This window comes from Ranitomeya variabilis, chromosome 4 (genome assembly GCF_051348905.1).
Source record: "Ranitomeya variabilis isolate aRanVar5 chromosome 4, aRanVar5.hap1, whole genome shotgun sequence".
In the NCBI taxonomy this organism is placed as follows: Eukaryota; Metazoa; Chordata; class Amphibia; order Anura; family Dendrobatidae; genus Ranitomeya; species Ranitomeya variabilis.
In genome coordinates this window covers 247,725,882-247,745,711 of record NC_135235.1, presented here as the reverse complement: position 1 = coordinate 247,745,711, position 19,830 = coordinate 247,725,882, and the positions used below count along the sequence as shown (strand labels likewise).

General features: G+C 49.7%; 1 protein-coding gene across 5 annotated transcripts in view; it reads right to left on the bottom strand.

Moving 5' to 3' along the window:
- The window catches only part of PRDM10 (PR/SET domain 10), a 119,262-nt gene that overhangs the window by 52,651 nt on the left and 46,781 nt on the right, over window positions 1-19,830 (bottom strand). For 3 of the 5 annotated variants that reach the window (XM_077249385.1, XM_077249386.1, XM_077249387.1), the window contains exons 4-11: window positions 18,183-18,242; window positions 17,972-18,079; window positions 17,331-17,571; window positions 16,404-16,645; window positions 4,065-4,268; window positions 3,865-3,937; window positions 2,101-2,221; window positions 1,547-1,676 (exon numbers count right to left, since the gene is read on the bottom strand). In XM_077249385.1, coding sequence (XP_077105500.1) covers window positions 1,547-1,676; window positions 2,101-2,221; window positions 3,865-3,937; window positions 4,065-4,268; window positions 16,404-16,645; window positions 17,331-17,571; window positions 17,972-18,079; window positions 18,183-18,242 — 1,179 coding nt within the window. The remainder of the gene's footprint in view (window positions 1-1,546; window positions 1,677-2,100; window positions 2,222-3,864; window positions 3,938-4,064; window positions 4,269-16,403; window positions 16,646-17,330; window positions 17,572-17,971; window positions 18,080-18,182; window positions 18,243-19,830) is intronic. The other 2 variants (XM_077249388.1, XM_077249389.1) reach the window with 1 other exon arrangement.

The following is a 19,830-nucleotide window of genomic DNA, read 5'->3' as shown; positions in this document are numbered from 1 at the left end:
ACCTTGTATGCTCTAAAGAACCCATAGCCTTAGAGTGTATGATGCTGGAGATTGACAGACAGTAGTAGTAATATTTCCGGGACTCATCCACGTGTGTTCGGTGAGTGACGGCACAGGGGTGCGTGGTCCGTTTTCGGTGTGTGATTTATGTTCCCATTACAGCATAGGACAGAGGTTGAATGCTGGACGGAGAGAGGGGAGATAGATTAACCCTTGCAGGCTCAACCCAAGTCAAGTGCTGAGAAGAGGGTATGTGACACGCGCCCCACTACGAAGGCGCTTGTCACGGATCTCACTCCGTGCTGCTACCAATTTGTCACGTACCCGCTCTCAGAACGCGACTTGGGGTAGCGCCTGCAAGGGTTAATCTATCTCCCCACTCTCAGTCCAGCATTCAACCTCTGTTCTATGCTGTAATGGGAGCATAAATCACACACCGACCCAGGCCACACACCAGCTCATACACGCTGCCACCACTCACAGAACACACGGGCGATGAGTCCCGCACTACTACTAATACTGTCTATCACTCATAAGGGTCAAACACTTTAAGGCTATGGATTCTTTAGAACATACAAGGTTCAACTGTTAACGTTTTATGCTTTAATACAAAAGGTACAGTGCTTACAGTAAAAAATCATAAAAATATGGTAATAAAAAGACATACAGATATGCAAAACAGTATAAAATAAACAGGAGAAAACTTACAGAAGTAGCTAACTTGTAGTCTGCTTCTGCTCCTTGAAGGTAGGATGAATATAGACTAGATCACATCAGCTCGGCTGCCCCCATTATGTGAACAATTTTTTAATGTATACAAGCCAAATTTATAGAGTCACCCTGGAGGTCAGATTTCTAGACCAGCCCCTCAAGTTGCTTTTGATTGGACCAAGGCCGCGCCCCCAATGAATATATTATTTTCTCTGAGATTCTTTGTGTAAATCTTCCCACAGATAGATAGTGTCAGGCTGTAATTGACATCTCTCTTCAAAGAGCTAGGAGGTGTCAAATGTTCCCTTTCTTCTTGGTTCCCAGCACAACCTCCTGGTGAGATCGGAAACAGTAGACTGCCTTCTCAAGACACATGTGTTGTGACCTCCTGTGAGACCTGCAGCCTTCAGGACAGATGTTAAATTACTAATAGCCACACAATTGACCTGTATATATTTCACTACACACATTATATATATATATATATATATATATATATATATATATATATATATATATACACACACACACACACACACACACACACACACACACACAGATATTTCTACCAACTACTAAGGAGCTCCACACATGCGCCCCCACTACAAAGGAGCTCCACACACGTGCCCCACTGCGCCAGAGCTCCACACATGCGCTCTGTGCACACACGCCCCACTACGCCCGACCTCCACCTACACGCACCCCACTATACCTGAGCTCCGCACACACACGCCCCACTACGCCCGAGCTCCGCACAAGCGCCCCGCCAGAGCTCAGTGCACATGAGCCAGGCCTCCGTGTGCACGCGCCCCACCAGAGCTCCACGCACACATACCTGACTTCCAAGTCCGCACTTTTCTCTATTTTCTCCTGTAATATCCAAACGCACAAATTTTGGTGGCCTCCCTGGTCTCCTCCCAGGTCCAAATTTCCTCCTTGTTCTACCTCGCCCGCGGGGTTTCGTCCTGGTATGTCAGAAGTGCAGAAAAGAGCGTTACTTGTGCCTCTGTGTCAGAGCCGGCACCAGAGCAGGACACGTAGAGGCTGCCGAATAGTATAATACCTCAATTACACCAGCATGCCTCTGGCAGCACAGACACACCCCGATGTAACAGAACCTTAAAGGGTTATTCCCAAAAAGACACTCATTGTGTATGGCAACACCGGAGAAAATCTACGCCCTGTGTGACAGCCCTGCAGACAATGAATGCCATGGAGCGAACCGCCACGCTATTCAGAATGGGGCTGCAAAGCACTGCTCTGGGGGGGGGGTCTAAAGCCCCAATCTCAGGGTCCAGGTATTGGACTACCCTGGTCACATAACCCACATACAGTCAGCCATAGTAAGTGTCCACATCCCATAGAACATACAGACAAATATTCCCACACCACCTGCTGAAGAAATCGAGTTTCTCGTCGTGGGAGTTTAGATGCTGCTGCAGCTGCTCCGAGCTCATGAAGCGACGATTGCACTCGTAACACGGCCAGTTCTTCTCCTGCTCCCTCAGAACTACGGCAAAGAGGAGACTGATCAGCCATTAGGATGTAGTATGTGACCGGCGGTCCCGTCACTGGTGGGGGGGATGTGACTGATCAGCCATTAGGATGTAGTATGTGACCGGTGGTCCCTTCACTGGTGGGGGATGTGACTAATCAGACATTTGGATGTAGTATGTGACCGGCGGTCCCATCACTGGTGGGGGGGATGTGACTGATCAGACATTAGGATGTAGTATGTGACCGGCAGTCCCGTCACTGGTGGGGGGGGATGTGACTGATTAGACATTAGGGTGTAGTATGTGAAGGCGGCCCCGTCACTGGTGGGGGGAAGTGACTGATCAGCCATTAGGATGTAGTATGTGACCGGTGGTCCCTTCACTGGTGGGGGATGTGACTAATCAGCCATTAGGATGTAGTATGTGACCGGCGGTCCCGTCACTGGAGGGAGGGATGTGACTGATCAGACATTAGGATGTAGTATGTGAAGGCGGCCCCGTCACTGGTGGGGGGGATGTGACTGATCAGCCATTAGGATGTAGTATGTGACCGGCAGTCCCGTCACTGGTGGGGGGGGATGTGACTGATCAGACATTAGGATGTAGGATGTGACTGGCGGTGCTGTCACTGGTGGGGGGATGTGACTGATCAGACATTAGGATGTAGTATGTGAAGGCGGCCCCGTCACTGGTGGGGGGGATGTGACTGATCAGCCATTAGGATGTAGTATGTGACCGGCAGTCCCGTCACTGGTGGGGGGGGATGTGACTGATCAGACATTAGGATGTAGTATGTGAAGGCGGCCCCGTCACTGGTGGGGGGATGTGACTGATCAGCCATTAGGATGTAGTATGTGACCGGCAGTCCCGTCACTGGTGGGGGGGATGTGACTGATCAGACATTAGGATGTAGTATGTGACTGGCGGTGCCGTCACTGGTGGGGGGATGTGACTGATCAGACATTAGGATGTAGTATGTGACCGACGGCCCTGTCACTGGTGGGGGGGATGTGACTGATCAGACATTAGGATGTAGTATGTGACCGGTAGTCCCGTCACTGGTGGGGGGGGATGTGACTAATCAGACATTAGGATGTAGTATGTGACCGATCAGACATTAGGATGTGGTATTTGACTGGCGGTCCCGTCACTGGTGGGGGGGATGTGACTGATCAGACATTAGGATGTGGTATGTGACCGGCAGCCCCGTCACTGGTGGGGGGGGGGGATGTGACTGATCAGACACTAGGATGTAGTATGTGACTGGCGGTCCTGTCACTGGTGGGGGGATGTGACTGATCAGACATTAGGATGTAGTATGTGACTGGTGGTCCCGTCACTGGTGGGGGGATGTGACTAATCAGACATTAGGATGTAGTATGTGACCGATCAGACATTAGGATGTAGAATGTGACCGGCGGTGCCGTCACTGGTGGGGGGGATGTGACTGATCAGACATTAGGATGTAGTATGTGACCGATCAGACATTAGGATGTAGTATGTGACCGACGGACCCGTCACTGGTGGGGGGGATGTGACTGATCAGACATTAGGATGTAGTATGTGACCGGCGGTCCAGTCACTGGTGGGGGGATGTGACTGTTCAGCCGTCTACACAGATTTCTTCTCCGAAACGTGGCTGATGGGCTTGCCTCACCTTTCCTTTCCTCCTGTGAAATGTCATGAATCTTTTGGTTTACGAACTCTGCGTATGAGGCAGCGTACCAAACCTATGAAGAGAAGAAACCTGTTATAAGGCGATATGTCTCCTGGCTGGTAAATCTGCGATATTCAATGCTCTGCAGGACATGGCTGCAGCCTCGGTGCGTGGCCCCCATCAGCACAGGGAGGTCTTACCCTCAGCTCCTGTTTGGGCTCAATATTCTTAATGGTGGTGTAATAGATGTGCTGTCCGTACTGATAAGCCACCAGGTTCTGCTCCAAGTGATTCTGAGCCGGACGCACAAACATCATCCAGTTACAGAGACTCTCCTCAGACAAATCAAACCACAGATCCTCCTGATACGACTCTGGGGTCTCCAGGGAATTGTGTAATAAAACCTGGAAAAGAAATATTTCCAAGATAAAGGAGGAGAGCGGTCCATCATCACCGATCTAGACACCGAGACCGACCCCCGGATAATTACCACGATCCTTGGAAATAACGGTGGGCTCCTCGCTGGAGCTGCTCAGTCTACAGAGCAGCGTGTAACCGCCTGTCACGATAATGTGAATATGCCAGGTTTGAGTATCTACCTAACAGTTTCATGGCTTTTCGGACACACGCTGTGGGCCTGTCCGACCCCTCCCTCTTCCTACTCTGCCTGTGTGTGTGAATTCTAAGCCACTCTTTCTTCCCTCCTCCCAAAAGAATTTTTATGGTTCTAAGCTGCAGGCAGACCAGTCTCCCTAAAACTGATCATTCCCTCCTCCCGCATAATACCAGCCAAAACTAGTATAGCCACTTCAAACTGCATGAGCTTCTATTGTTCTATTAAAGTGATATATAGGGGCACCGATCCGGGCTAGAGATATAAGAATTATATATTCCGGAGGCCCATCGATAGATCTATCATCACTGAAACCACTAGCAGCTAAACGAACCGAGTGCAAAGAGTGAATTTCTTCGTAAGCAGATCATGTAATTACTCCGAGTATACACGGTGTTCCAAATTATAATGCAAATAATATTTCCTCATATTTTCTCTAAATTACGTATCTGAATTGCAGTCATTGTTATTTTCCAGTCATCTACTATCCTAGTATGATTGCAATGTTTTGGAACAAACTGCCTATGAAAACAGTATATTTAAAAAAAAAAAAAAAACACTCAAAATGCATGTTCCAAATTATTATGCACAGCAGAGTTTTCTACCCTTTTTTTTATTTTGAACAAAAAAATGGTCAATTGTGAAGTTATAAGCATTATCAGCTTATTACAAAATGAAATCAAACAGTTTTCAAGTGAAAACTTTATTCTAGGTGATGTTACATTTGCACATAGGACCCCTTGTTCGAAAGAAGCTTCTAAACTCTCTCGTCCATTGAATTTGTCAGTTTTTGGATGGTTTCTGCTTCAATTGTTTTGCATGTGGACAGAATACCCTCCCAGAGCTGTTGCTTAGATGTGAACTGCCTCCAGCCATCATAGACACTCCTTTTGATGATGCTCCAGAGGTTCTCAATGGGGTTGAGGTCAGGGGAAGATGGAGGCCACACCATAAGTTTGTCCTCTTTTAAGCTCATAGCAGCCAGAGATGCAGATGTGTTTTTTGCAGCATGAGACGGTGCATTATCATGCATGAAAATGATCTTGCTGTGGAAAGCACGGTTCTTCCTCTTGAACCATGGCAGGAAGTGTTGTTTTAGAAACTCCACATAGATTATGGAGTTCATCTTTACCCCTTCAGGGATCATAAAGGGGCCGACAATCTCTCTCCCCATGATTCCAGCCCAAAACATTACTCCACCTCCTCCTTGTTGGCGCCTTAGCCGTGTTTTCATGGGGTGTCCATCAACCAGCCATCCTCCACTCCATCCATCTGGACCCTCGAGCATTGCACAGCACTCATCGGTGAACAAAACAGTTTGGAAGTCAGTCTTCATGTATCGTTTGGCCTACTGGAGCCGTTTCTGCTTGTGTGCAGTGGATAGAGGTGGTCGACAGGATGGCTTACGCACAGCTGCAAACCTCTGAAGGACCCTGCATCTTGTTTCAAAAACTTGTCTGCTGCTGTGACAAGGCATTTTTGCAGCTGCTCTTTTAACCTTACGCAATTGCCTGTTGGAAAGAGTCCTCAATTTTTCCTTGTCAGCACGCACACGTGTGCTGGGAATCAGCTACATACTTCTTGATTGTGCGATGATCACGATGAAGTGTCTTGGCAATGTTGATTGTAGTCATGCCTTGACCTAAATACTCCACAATTTGTTGCTTCTCAGCAGCCGACACATCCTTTTTCTTTCCCATTTTGGCAAAAAATGTAGGCTGCTTAATAATGTGGGACAGCCTTCTTAAGTAGTCTTGCCTTTATTTGGACACACCTGCCAAACTAATTTGCACAGGTATCTGCAATTACTTTCAGTGATATAAAGAGCCCTGACACACATCACCATCAATGAGTTTAAATGACAAACAAAAAAATTCTAACTTTATCACTCCTAAACTCTTTGTGCATAATAATTTGGAACACAGTGTACACTTAAAAGAATCCCCATGATGTGGGGCACATTCTGATCATCGTGTCTTTCTTATACAAGGTTCCTACAGCGAGATATGTGGAAAAGATAGTTTTCATAATTCTAAGTAAAGGGGAGGTTTCAGCCTCTAAGTGAGGTCGCCACAGGGGGAGTGCTTTGGTTTTAGGCTAAGGAATAACTGTGTGAAGCAGGAGTCTTCAGTGTCTTTTGTCCGGGGTTTAGCTACTATACAGAGGGGTGCTATGTATCTGGATATATACTCGCCCTTCACCCCAGCACACGGCCAGCAATGATGATGCAATGACATAACGACCTGTAAGTGTTCTTTTCAATTTTAATCCCTTTTTATTTGTAATTGTGTTGTGCATATGATTTGTCTCCTTTATAATATCTTTTTATACTTTGTAAACACTGCCTACCTTTTTTTGGAGTAAAATGTAAAACTACTAACTTGTCTCTCAATGCTCTATAACAAGCTGTCGCTTCCTCTGAGGTGAATTACGCTACTGATTTGGGTTGGTTCCGGACCCGTTAATACTTGGAAAATCGGAGTAGGTGGCAGCAGAATTTGCCCTGTGCAATTGGGAGTAGTGCGGCGTTGATAATTATTGTTCCCGCCTGAGTGGGAGTAGTTATATTGCCCTCACTGCAGGGTGCCCAATAGCCAGTACATAGCTGGCAGTCTTTCTGGTGACCTATTACCCTAGGTGCAGTACCCTGCCTGACCTGAGGGTAAGGGGGGCGCCAGAGAGCGGCAAGTTCCAAACCGGAACAGGGAAGTGGGATATAAATAAATCCCCTTCAGAAGGAACCAGGGGCAACCAAAGAACCCCGGTTCGTGACAAATTGGTGTGAGTGGTGGGTATGATAAAGGAAAGAAATATATCTTGGTACCGTGTTAGCCAGTAGATAGAAAAATATTTAGAACTGAGAGTCCTCAGTGGTTGATACCTTTTAATGGCTAACTGAAAAGATGGTAACAAATTGCAAGCTTTCGAGACTACATACGTCTCTTCATCAGGCAAAGACTAAAACAAATTCTGAAGAATCACATATTTATGCACAACATAGTATAGAAAAAAAAAAAAAAAGGGGAAAAAAAACCATGGATAAGCCAGGTGACATGAAGCAGAATTACCATGGGTGATAAACAGTTACGTCCGTAAATATTGGGCCAATTCTTAGATAAGGATTGTTTTATTGTCCTGTTATTAGGGTCTCTGTTGTGATGACCCCACATGGTCTGATGGGCAAGTTCCTTAGTTAATGTAAAAAGACATAAATCCATGTGACACATTCATTCCTGCAGTTAGAGTGTCAAAGGTCGTCATCAGTTTATATTCCCAGACTCTCCTGTCTTTCTGCGATTTGAAGGTATTTCCCTGTGAACCATGACAAGTCGGTGGGATCCCTGACATATCCAGTGGGATTCGTGACATATTGGTGGCAGCGTGGTGAGATTCCTGACATATTGGTGGCAAAGCGGTAGAATAATAGAGCATTAGTGATCTTGTTTGAGCAATCATACCTCTCACTAAAAACTTGCACAGTTCTTGAAAGGATTTGGCGCAAAAAAGTTTTGGCGAACAAGCTCAGTGTTTCCTAGTCCTGAGACAATAGTGTGTACTTGCGATTACCCCCTACACTTCTCTTCTTTTTTCTATCCTATCTTAAATTTGGCAATGATGGCAGCAAAAGGAGAATCCTGGTACACCAAGCAGAAGGAGGACACTCTTGTTGGAGTATGCACGTACTACGACCTAGACCCCCAAAGCAAAACAAGGCTCAAATTGTCATGGAACTGGTGCAATTTGAAGCAGATCAAGCCCGGTCTCAGAGCCCCGTGGCCGCCGAAGCCAGCACACGCGAAAATGGTGCTGCTACAGAGGTCCAACCACTGAATTCTGGCCCTACTAGCAACCAGGGCGGATTGGACCCGAACCTGCTGGCGGCCTTGGAACAACTTCCCACCGACGACCGTGATTGACGTCTACAGCTGATCCAGCAATACCAGGAGAAAGCTGAGCGGCAAGCGGAGCTGGAGTACCAGCTGGAATTAGCCCAACTCCAGATGCAGAGGTCATCCCAGTCCAGCGGCACACCCAACAGCGCTCAGACCCCTTAATCTCGGCCAGAGCACATTCCTGTGATGGAAAAGGACGGGAACTTGGACACTTTCCTGCGAGCATCTGAGAAAGCCTGCAGACAGTACCAGCTGCCTGGGGACCAATGGGCCCGATACCTGACCCCAGGGCTAAGAGGCAAAGCTCTGGAGGCATTTGCTGCTCTCCCTCAAGATCAAGATGGGGACTATGAGGTCATCAAGCAGGCTCTGATAAAGTACCAACTCCTGAGGTTTACTGTTGAAAGTTCCGGAACCTCCAACATGGAACACACGACAGTTATAGCGATGTGGCGCATGGACTCGGGACCCACTTTGACCAGTGGACCCAAGGACTGTCACTGACCACCTTTGAGCAGCCCACCTTTGAGCAGCTGCGGGACCTGATGATCAAAGACCAGTTCTTACATCTTTGCCCAGCTGAGGTGTGACAGTTTGTGATGGACAGAGAGCCCAAAGACTTGACTAAAGCAGCGCAGATTGCCGATGCCTATGAGGCCAACCGTAGATTGGAAGTGCGGAAGCCAGTCACCGCCAGCTGGAGAGGGGGTAAGCCTGCAACCAACGTCAGTACCCCTGTCAGCCAACACAACAGAGGCCCTGTCCCTGTTTCCAACAGCACCAGACCTACCACCGATCTTCGCCAGTGTTTTTCCTGCAAGTGGACTGGTCACATCAGCGCCCACTGTCAGGAGAAACAGAGGAACCCCCCAGCCAAGACCCCTGGGCCTAATGCAGCAGTTTTTTTGGTGGGTGGGGTGGTCGGGAGGGTGTGTGATAACGTGCAGCACGTTACCGTGGGGGGCCATGTCGCTACAGGCTTCAAGGACACTGGGGCTGAACGAACCCTCATCCAACCCGAACTGGCGGTCCCTGAAGAGATCATTCCGGGGAAAACCCTAAGTGTCAACGGGATTGGGGGCATCCGCTGTCACCTGCCAATGGCCCGGGTATATATAGATTGGGGTGCCGGGAGCAGGGTGAAGTAACTGGGGCTGTCTGATAACTTGCCCACTGATGGTTTTATTGGGGACTGATTTGGGGAGAATAGTTGCATACTATGTCCCTGACTCCCTTCCCCGATTGAATGCTAATGATAGCAATGGGAAATTGCATGTGTTAGATGACAATGCTTTACCTGTTAATGATGTACTTGATAATGATTTTTCTGAAAATGCCGAGGGTAATACTGATAATGCTAATGATGAAAATGTGCATGTTTTACCTGATAACCATTTGTGTCCCAAGAATGATGTGTTCACAGGTGCAGGAGTGCTCAACCACGTCACTCTGTGAGGTGGGATGGCTGAGGAACCCCTAACAGGAGCAAGCGATGGTGCTATGGGAAATGGGGAGATGCATGGGAACTGTGAGGAAGGTGATGCCGTACCAAAGCAAGCCAAACTATGCGGTGTATCAAGTACAGATACCCCAAAACAAATCCTCTGATATAAATATCACAAATAGCCAAGAGAATGTATTACATACAATTTAAAACATAACTTTTACTCATACTAATATAAAATAGTTTTATGGATATTAGACATAAAGTGCCAAAAGTGCTCAAAATACCAGTGCTCAATAAAAAATGGTTTTATCTCACCAAATCAGTCGTTTTTTTCTTTCTCTCTTTTTATCAGGAGCACTATTACAGACAGGGGGGGGGGGGGGGGAAATTTTGATTACTGTGCTACCCCGGTCGTGCCCCTGTATTGCTCCTGCCCTGACAAGGGCAGTTCCCAAGTCAGGCTAAATAATTGTCCCCACCATGAAATAGATAAATATCCCTACGCGTTTCCTCTCCCATAGGGGAGATTCATCAGGGGAATGTATAAATATAAATTGTGGGATCTGCAATTTTTAGAAAAAGAGCCCCTCCATCGGGAAATGGGCTCCTATATGTCCAGTGCACCTGTTTTTGGGTATGGACTAATGGTAAGGTGATGAATCTCCCCTATGGGAGAGGAAACGCGTAGGGATATTTATCTATTTCATGGTGGGGACAATTATTTAGCCTGACTTGGGAACTGCCCTTGTCAGGGCAGGAGCAATACAGGGGCACGACCGGGGTAGCACAGTAATCAAAATTCCCCCCCCCCCCCTGTCTGTAATAGTGCTCCTGATAAAAAGAGAGAAAGAAAAAAACGACTGATTTGGTGAGATAAAACCATTTTTTATTGAGCACTGGTATTTTGAGCACTTTTGGCACTTTATGTCTAATATCCATAAAACTATTTTATATTAGTATGAGTAAAAGTTATGTTTTAAATTGTATGTAATACATTCTCTTGGCTATTTGTGAAGGTGATGCCGTGCAACTGACCAGTGCCACAGAGGAAGGTAACTGCTCCATAAGTAGCACTGCTCCTGGAATGTTGGGGGTGGATGGGGAGGTAACACCCATAGCAGAACCAGCTGATGGTTCTGTGGAAATCCCCGTGGAGACAGCCTATGTAGCTGCTGTCACCTGCAGTCAGAGTGCCCAGAACGCAGATAACGTTCTGCCTTCTGGACCCTCCTCAGTCACAGGCGTGACTGAACTAGAGATGGACCCAGAGCAGGTCCTAGGGGGATCCCATGGGGAAGGGACCCTGACGTCACTTCTAGCTTCACCTACCCAGGAGCTCCAGGCTGCTCTGCACTCAGAAGCGAGCCTGGGGAATTTGAGACAACTTGCCGAGGCACTCACCTCCGTGACGGATAAGGAGAGGGTGTTCTGGGAACGAGGGAGGTTGTACCGGAAGACAGTACCCGGAAAATCCCAAAAGGAGTGGCTGAGGAAAAGACAGCTGGTCGTCCCGTACCAATTCCAGAGTGAGTTGTTGCGGATTGCCCATGAGATCCCGCTCGCTGGACACTTGGAGATCAGCAAAACTAAGGCATGACTGTCTCAACACTTCTATTGGCCCAAGATGGGGACATGTGTCAAAGTACTGCCTCTCCTGTATCACCTGCCAAAGAGTGGGGACGGCGGGGCCTGCTCTTAAGGCTCCCCTGATCTCTTTGACAGTGATAGAGGAGGATCGAGGTGGACATTATGGGCCAGCTGGCCGTCCACAGCAGCTCTGGAAAGCAATACATCCTTACTGTGATAGACTACGCTACCCAGTACCCAGAGGCAGTGGCTCTGTCCTCAACTAGGGTGGATAAGGTGGCGGATGCCCTGTTGGCTATCTTTTCACGGGTAGGATTTCCCAGGGAGATGCTTACCGATCAAGGGACCCAATTCATGTCTCGCCTGATGGACGCTCTCTGTAAGAAAATGCAGGTGAAGTGTCTGGTATCGAGTGCGTATCACCCACAGACCAATGGCTTGTGTGATTGCTTCAACGGTACCCTTAAACAGATGCTACGTATGCTGGTTGAGACCCAAGGATGCGACTGGGAGCGGTACCTCTCACACCTGCTATTCTCTTACCGAGAGGTTCCGCAGGCCTCGACGGGGTTCTCCCCCTTCGAGCTCCTGTACGGCAGGCGAGTCCGGGGACCCCTTGCGTTGATAAGGAAATCCTGGGAAGAGGAGCCTAACCTTTCTGATGTGTCCATACTGGAGTATGTCATACGCTTCCATGACAAAATGCAGACCTTGACGCAGTTGGTGCATGACAACATGACGCAGGCTCAGGCTCATCAGAAGCACTTGTACGACCAGAATGCCCGGAAGCGGACCTACCAGGTGGGTCAAAAGGTGTGGGTGCTGGTCACCGTACCAAAGGATAAGCTTCAGGCAGCCTGGGAAGGCCCGTACGTCATCCACCAACAGCTCAACCCGGTCACCTACGTGGTCACGCTTGACCACACTCCGGGTAGGCGAAAGGCCTTTCACGTCAACATGATAAAGGCTCATCACGAAAGTTAAGCTTGCGTCCTACGGTCTGTAGCCTGCCCGAAGACAGGGAGGAAGACCCTCTCCTGGACATGCTGGCCCAAGCCAAGGCTGATGGGTTCATCGAGGACGTGGAGGTAAACGCTGTGCTAACCGAACCCCAGCGGTCGCCGTTGCAGATCACACTGGAACCCTTGTTCTCCAACCGACCTGGAAGGACAGAGTTAGCGGTCCACGAGGTGGACACCGGGAATCATGCCCCACTAAGGCGAACACCCTATCGGATCTCCGAAGAGGTGCAGCAGGTTATGCGCCAGGAGATGTTACAGCTGGGGTGATTCAACGGTCAAAGAGCGTGTGGGCCTCACATGTAGTTCTCGTGCCAAAGGATCGGACCACCCAGTTCTGCATGGACAACAGGGGGCTCAACGCCATCACAGCCCCTGACGCGCACCCAATGCCGCACATCGAGGAGCTGCTTGAGCGGTTAGCTGGCTCCAAATATCTGACCATAATGGATCTGAGTAGAGGATACTGGCAGATTCCCCTGAGCCCCAAGGCGAGGGAGAAGTCCGGCTTTATCACACCCTTCGAACTGTACGAGTCCACAGTCATGCCCTTCGGCATGAAGAATGCCCCTGCCACTTTCCAGCGGATAGTCAACCACTTGCTTCAGGGACTGGAGAAGTAGGCGGTGGCGTACCTGGATGACATTGCCATCTTCAGTTCCTTCTGGGATGAACACCTGCAGCATCTCCAGGAGGTGCTCAGGCGAATTCACCAAGCCGGTCTTACCATCAAGCCGGGAAAGTGACATATGGGCATGAGAGAGGTCCACTACCTGGGGCACCGGGTAGGCGAGAAATCCATAAAGCCAGAGTTTCCTGGCCCACCCCCAGGACCAAGAAACAGGTGATGTCCTTCCTGGGCACTGCAGGGTACTATAGACGCTTCGTACAGAACTATAGTAGTCTGGCAAAACCCTTGACTGACCTCACCAGGAAGAAGCTACCCCAAATAGCCCCAAGTAGTCGATTGGACTGGCGGCTGTGAGGGGGCCTTCCAGGTGTTGAAAACGCAGGTGAACCGTTCCTGGTGCAGACTGACAGTGAGTGTGGCCTCGGAGCTGTGATCAGCCAGGTCGACTCAGGGAACCAGGAGCACCCCGTGTTGTACCTGTGCCGGAAGCTTCTGCCGAAGGAAGTGGCCTATTCCACCATCGAGAAGGAGTGCCTGACCATAGTCTTGGCCCTGCAATGTTTGCAGCCCTCCCTGTACTGTCACACCTTCACTGTGCTGACGGACCACAACCCTCTGTGCTGGCTACAAGCCATGTGTGGAACCAACGGAAGGTTGCTACGCTGGAGCCTTGCCTTGCCCTCCAGCAGTACGACTTTACAGTCAAGCACAAAACGGGCAGGGAGCATGGCAATGGACATGGGATGTTCCACCGGGGCGAACCTGCTGAGGTGTGCATAGAGTACCGAGAGGTTCTGCCTCTGTAGCACAATCCAAAAGGGGGAGGTGTCACAATAATGTGAATATGCCATGTTTGAGTATCTACCTAACAGTTTCATGTCTTTTCAGACTCACGCTGTGGGCCTGTCCGACCCCCCCTCTTCCTACTCTGCCTGTGTGTGTGAATTCTAAGCCACTCTTTCTTCCCTCTTCCCACAAGAATTTTTATGGTTCTATGCTGCAGGCAGACCAGTCTCCCTAAAACTACTCATTCTCTCCTCCCGCATAACACCAGCCAAAACTGGTATAGCCACTTCCAAACTGCATGAGCTTCTATTGTTCTATAAAGTCATATATAGGGACACCGATCCGGGCTAGAGATATAAGAATTATATATTCCGGATGCCAATTGATAGATCTATCAGTCACTGAAACCGATAGCAGCTAAACGCAACGAGTGCAAAGAGTGGATTTCTTCGTAAGCGGATCATGTAATTACTCCGGGTTTACACTTAAAAGAATCCCCATGATGTGGGGCACATTCTTATCATCATGTCTATCTTTTACGAAGTTCCTATGGAAGATAGAATTATGAAAACTAAGTAAAGGGGAGGTTTCAGCCTCTCAGTGAGGTCACCACAGGGGGAGGGCTTTGCTTTTAGGCTAGGAAATAACTGTGTGAAGCAGAAGTCTTCAGTGTCTTTTGTCCGGGGTCTAGCTGCTATACACAGGGGTGCTATGCATCTGGATATATGCTCACCCTTCCCCCCAGCACACAGCCAGCCATGATGATGTAATGACATAACGACCTGTAAGTGTTCTTTTCAATTTTAATCCCTTTTTATTTGTAATTATATTGTACATATTATTTGTCTCCTTTATAATATCTTTTTATACTTTGTAAACACTGCCTACCTTTTTCTGGAGTAAAATATAAAACTACTAGCTTGTCTCTCCCTGCTGTATAACGAACTGTCGCGTCCTCTAAGGTGTATTATGCTACTGATTTGGGTTGACCCGTTAATACTTGGAAAATCAGAGCTGGTGGCAGCAGAATTTGTCCTGTGCAATTGGGAGTCGTGTAGCGACGGCGGCGTTGATAAATGAGTGGGAGTAGTTATATTACCCTCGCTGCAGCGTGCCCAACAGCCAGTACATAGCCAGAAGCCTTTCTGGCAACTAATTATCCTAGGTGCAGTACCCTGACTGACCTGAGGGTAAGTGGGCGCCAGAGAGCTGCAAGTTCCAAACCGGAATAGGGAAGTGGGATATAGATAAATCCCCTTCAGAAAGGAACCAGGGGCAACCAAACAACCCCGGTTCGTGACAAATTGGTATGAGTGGTGGGGACGATAAAGGTATTTTCCCGGTGAACCGTGACAGATTGGTGGGATCCCTGACATATCCAGTGGGATTTGTGGCATATTGGTGGCAGCGCGGTGGGATTCCTAACACCCCCCATGCACCACTCTGGGGGGCTGCCACACTGTACACTGCTGCTAGGAAGGGTCAGCATTAGATGGGAGAATGGCAGGAGGATTCGGACCTTAAACCTGTCAGTCAGAGAGGTGATGATGCCCTTGTGAATCCCAGCGAGACTACACGGACTGTTCCCGTCTGTGCTGGAGACTCGGTGCAGATCTCGGCATTTTTACCTGTGCAAATGGTGCTGGTAGGAGTGATGGACCGGCAATAACACTACAGGCTCTGTGAGGCATTGCTGGGGTCAATAATGTGACGGATCTGATGTAAAAAGCAGTGTGCATTATATTCTAAGGACCTCTGAAGAGTCATGGGGGCAGCCCGGCTCTGCTGAAGAGTCACGGGGGGGCAGTCCGGCTCTGCTGAAGAGCCACGGGGGGCAGTCCCACTGCTCTGCTCTAGAGTCACCGGGGGCGGTCCCACTGCTCCGCTGAAGAGCCACGGGGGCGGTCCCACTGCTCCGCTGAAGAGCCATGGGGGCGGTCCCACTGCTCCGCTGAAGAGCCATGGGGGCGGTCCCTCTCTGCTGAAGAGTTGTGGAGAGGCGGTCCCACTCCGCTGAAGCGTCACACAGGCTTAGATACATGGCAGGATCTGGCACATGAGTGTTGTAGTGAGGTGCATGTGCCGGGCATCAATACCACCCAATCACCGCTCTACAGAACAAGCTGGCAGTGGTTTGGGGGCTACTGACAGGTTCCCCGGATTTCCATTTACAGCATGCAGCCCCTCCTGTGAGATATACAGAGAAGATGAGGGGCTATACACAGGGCTGTGGAGTCAGAATAAAACGTAACAACTCCCATCATCTGTAACACACTGGGTTCAGTAGTTCAGTGCAGGATGTGCTGTAAATGTTTTCATATGAATTTGGGAAAGTTATAAAATGTCCTATAAATGTCGGTTCTGTTCCTGATCTCAGGATCTCGGCTGTTAGTGGCGATGAATCTGTGCTGCACTTTCTGCACATGCTCAGTAGTGACCAGCGCTGTGGGGTCAGAGGTTTAGTTTACCGACTACACACCCCGGCTTTACACCGCGCTCCCCACTTTCTACTTTACACATCCCCCCCCCTCGGTCTCACAACATAATCCTAACAATCACAAACCTTCAGATGGATGTAGTGATCCTTCAGCTCTGACTTTTTGACTAGAGGACCCTCCAGAGGCCCGAACTGTGTGCGCTTGGGAATACGGCGTTTGGAGTAAACCCCGCCAAGGAAGCGGTCGATGTACAGGACCAGAGGCAGGCTGGCGCGAGCTCGGGTTAGGACGGGGCGGTTGGGAATGGGATGGAGGGCTCCATGTTTAGGGCACACGGAGGGATGGGCGTTGTTACACTCCTCACACCCTGCAAGACACGAAAAAACAAGTTACAAAATGTTGTGCCCCAGATACGTCACAAACACAGGGAAAGGGCAGGTTACAGGCTCTGTCCATGGCCCCGCACTCCCTGCGCGCCCATCACTCCCTCCCCGCGCGCCCATCACTCACTCCCTGCTCGCCCATCACTCACTCCCCACGTGCCCATCACTCACTCCCGGCGTGCCCATCACTCACTCCCCAAGCGCCCATCACTCACTCCCCGGCCGCCCATCACTCCCTCACTGCGCGCCCATCACTCCCTCACTGCGCACCCATCATGCACTCCCCAGCGCACCCAGCACTCACTCCCCGCACGCCCATCAATCACTCCCCACCCGCCCATCAATCACTCCCCGCGCGCCATTCACTCCCTTACTGCGTGCCCATCAATCACTCCCCGCGTGCCCATCACTCACTCCCCGCGCATCCGGCACGCACTCCCCGCGCACCCATTTCTCACTCCCAGTGTGCCCATCACTCACTCCCGGCGTGCCCATCACTCACTCCCCGCGCGCCCATCACTCCCTCACTGCGCCCCAGGCACGCACTCCCCTGCTGCCTTCTTATAGATGGACTGTGGTGGGTACAATATGACCTCCTTCTGCTGGGTGACAAAAGTGAACTAAACCAACCAGGAAACACCAGAGAAAAAAAAATAAGTCATCACTCACACAGATCATTGGGATCAAAGGGTCGAGGAGGATCTGGATCCCACTCATCTACATCAGAGTCCTCGCCTTCATCTTCGTCTTCCTCGTCATCATCATCATCGTCGTCGTCATCGTCCTCATCCTCATCATCATCGTCCTTTGCTTGAGAATCAGCGCTGGAGCTCTGCAGCGTGGCCATGTCTGCCGCACCCTCCACACCGTCCACAGGAGGCAGGCCGCTCTGGTGTACGGAGAGCGATGGCTGCACATTGGAAAGACACAGTCTGCAGCAGATCAATGCCGTCATCCCTAACCCTCACGTCATGCCCGGGAGACGCACATGCTCTTACACATGTTGGGGAAGATTTGGGAATATTTCCTTCCTCTCAAGTGGTGGAAAAGCAAAAAATATACGGAAAGGAAAACAAGATCCAGTCTGTCATCTCCTCTAATGCTTCCACATAAGCCGCACAGTGGGGCGTCCATGAGACAGGGTAAAGTCACACATCACGTCCACAGCTAGGGGCACCAGATAATGTCAGTGGGGTCCATCAGACCCACCCCAGCCTTAGCGCAGGTGCAGTCAGGACAATTGTCCTAATATTTGGGGTAGAGGGGCTCTCACCAGGACCCTCACTGATCCGTCATATGCCACTCCTTACCTGTGGCACGGCCTCCAATGCCATGGCCTGGACAGATTCGGGGACACTGCTGAGCACGGCGAGGTTGGCAGCGTTCATACTCTGCGACGCGGGCAGCAATACCGTGACCTGGAAAATAAAGCAGGAGGTGAATACACAGCGCTGTGCACACTGTGCAGCCACCACCAGGGACACAAATGGCGGGTGCGACCGGGCAGGGACGTCTCGTTACCTGCTGGGTGGTGGCATCTTGCTGGACGTAGGCAACCTGGGGCTGGTCTGAAAACAGCGCCTAAAAATGAGAACACAAATATCTGTCACCTGTCAGTCATTATTTTTTGGAGGGAGGTCATCATTCCGAGAACGGTAACTATAGCCATTACAGTTAGAACTTTCCCACTTTCTGTGTCCAGAGCCAGATCAGACTTCCGTGTACCCACTTGCACTTTTTTAGGGACCATTCTGGCGAACAGGAAACTTTTTGCTCAGTTTTATTTTTTTTTGCAGTGTTTGCCAACAGAGAAATAATGAAACAGTTTTATAGGAAGGGTCGTTAAGTAGACGACACCAAATAAGTAAGGTTTTTGCAGGGTTTTTCTTTTTTCTTTTTTTTTTTTCTTTTACAAATAAACCAATTATTAAAATGGATTTAGCATTTTTTATATTTCATTTTTTTTCTCAATATGTACTGGTCCCACAAGGAGACACTATATACTCCGATCTCAGTGATCGTACACTCATCTCATCCGATCCCCAGATCTCAGTGATCGTACACTCATCTCATCCGATCCCCAGACCACAGTGATCGTACACTCGTCTCATCCGATCCTCAGATCTCAGTGATCGTACACTCGTCTCATCCGATCCCCAGACCTCAGTGATCGTACACTCGTCTCATCCGATCCCCAGATCTCAGTGATCGTACACTCGTCTCATCCGATCCCCAGACCTCAGTGATCGTACACTCATCTCATCCGATCCCCAGACCACAGTGATCGTACACTCGTCTCATCCGATCCTCAGATCTCAGTGATCGTACACTCGTCTCATCCGATCCCCAGACCTCAGTGATCGTACACTCGTCTCATCCGATCCCCAGACCTCAGTGATCGTACACTCGTCTCATCCGATCCCCAGATCTCAGTGATCGTACACTCGTCTCATCCGATCCCCAGACCTCAGTGATCGTACACTCGTCTCATTCGATCCCCAGACCTCAGTGATCGTACACTCGTCTCATCCAATCCCCAGACCTCAGTGATCGTACACTCGTCTCATCCGATCCCCAGACCTCAGTGATCGTACACTCGTCTCATCCGATCCCCAGACCTCAGTGATCGTACACTCGTCTCATCCGATCCCCAGACCTCAGTGATCGTACACTCATCTCATCCGATCCCCAGACCACAGTGATCGTACACTCGTCTCATCCGACCTCAGTGATCGTACACTCATCTCATCCGACCTCAGTGATCGTACACTCGTCTCATCCGATCCCCAGATCTCAGGGATCGTACACTCGTCTCATCCGACCTCAGTGATTGCACACTCGTCTCATCCAATCCCCAGATCTCAGTGATCGTACACTCGTCTCATCCGATCTCAGAGATCGTACACTCGTCTCATCCGATCTCAGAGATCGTACACTCGTCTCATTGGATCCCAGTGATCGTACACTCATCTCATCCGACCTCAGTGATCGTACACTCGTCTCGTTGGATCCCAGTGATCGTACACTCGTCTCATCCGATCTCAGTGATCGTACACTCGTCTCATCTGATCCCCAGACCTCATTGAGCGTACACTCATCTGATCCGATCCCCAGACCTCAGTGATCGTACACTCGTCTCATCCGACCTCAGTGATCGCACACTCGTCTC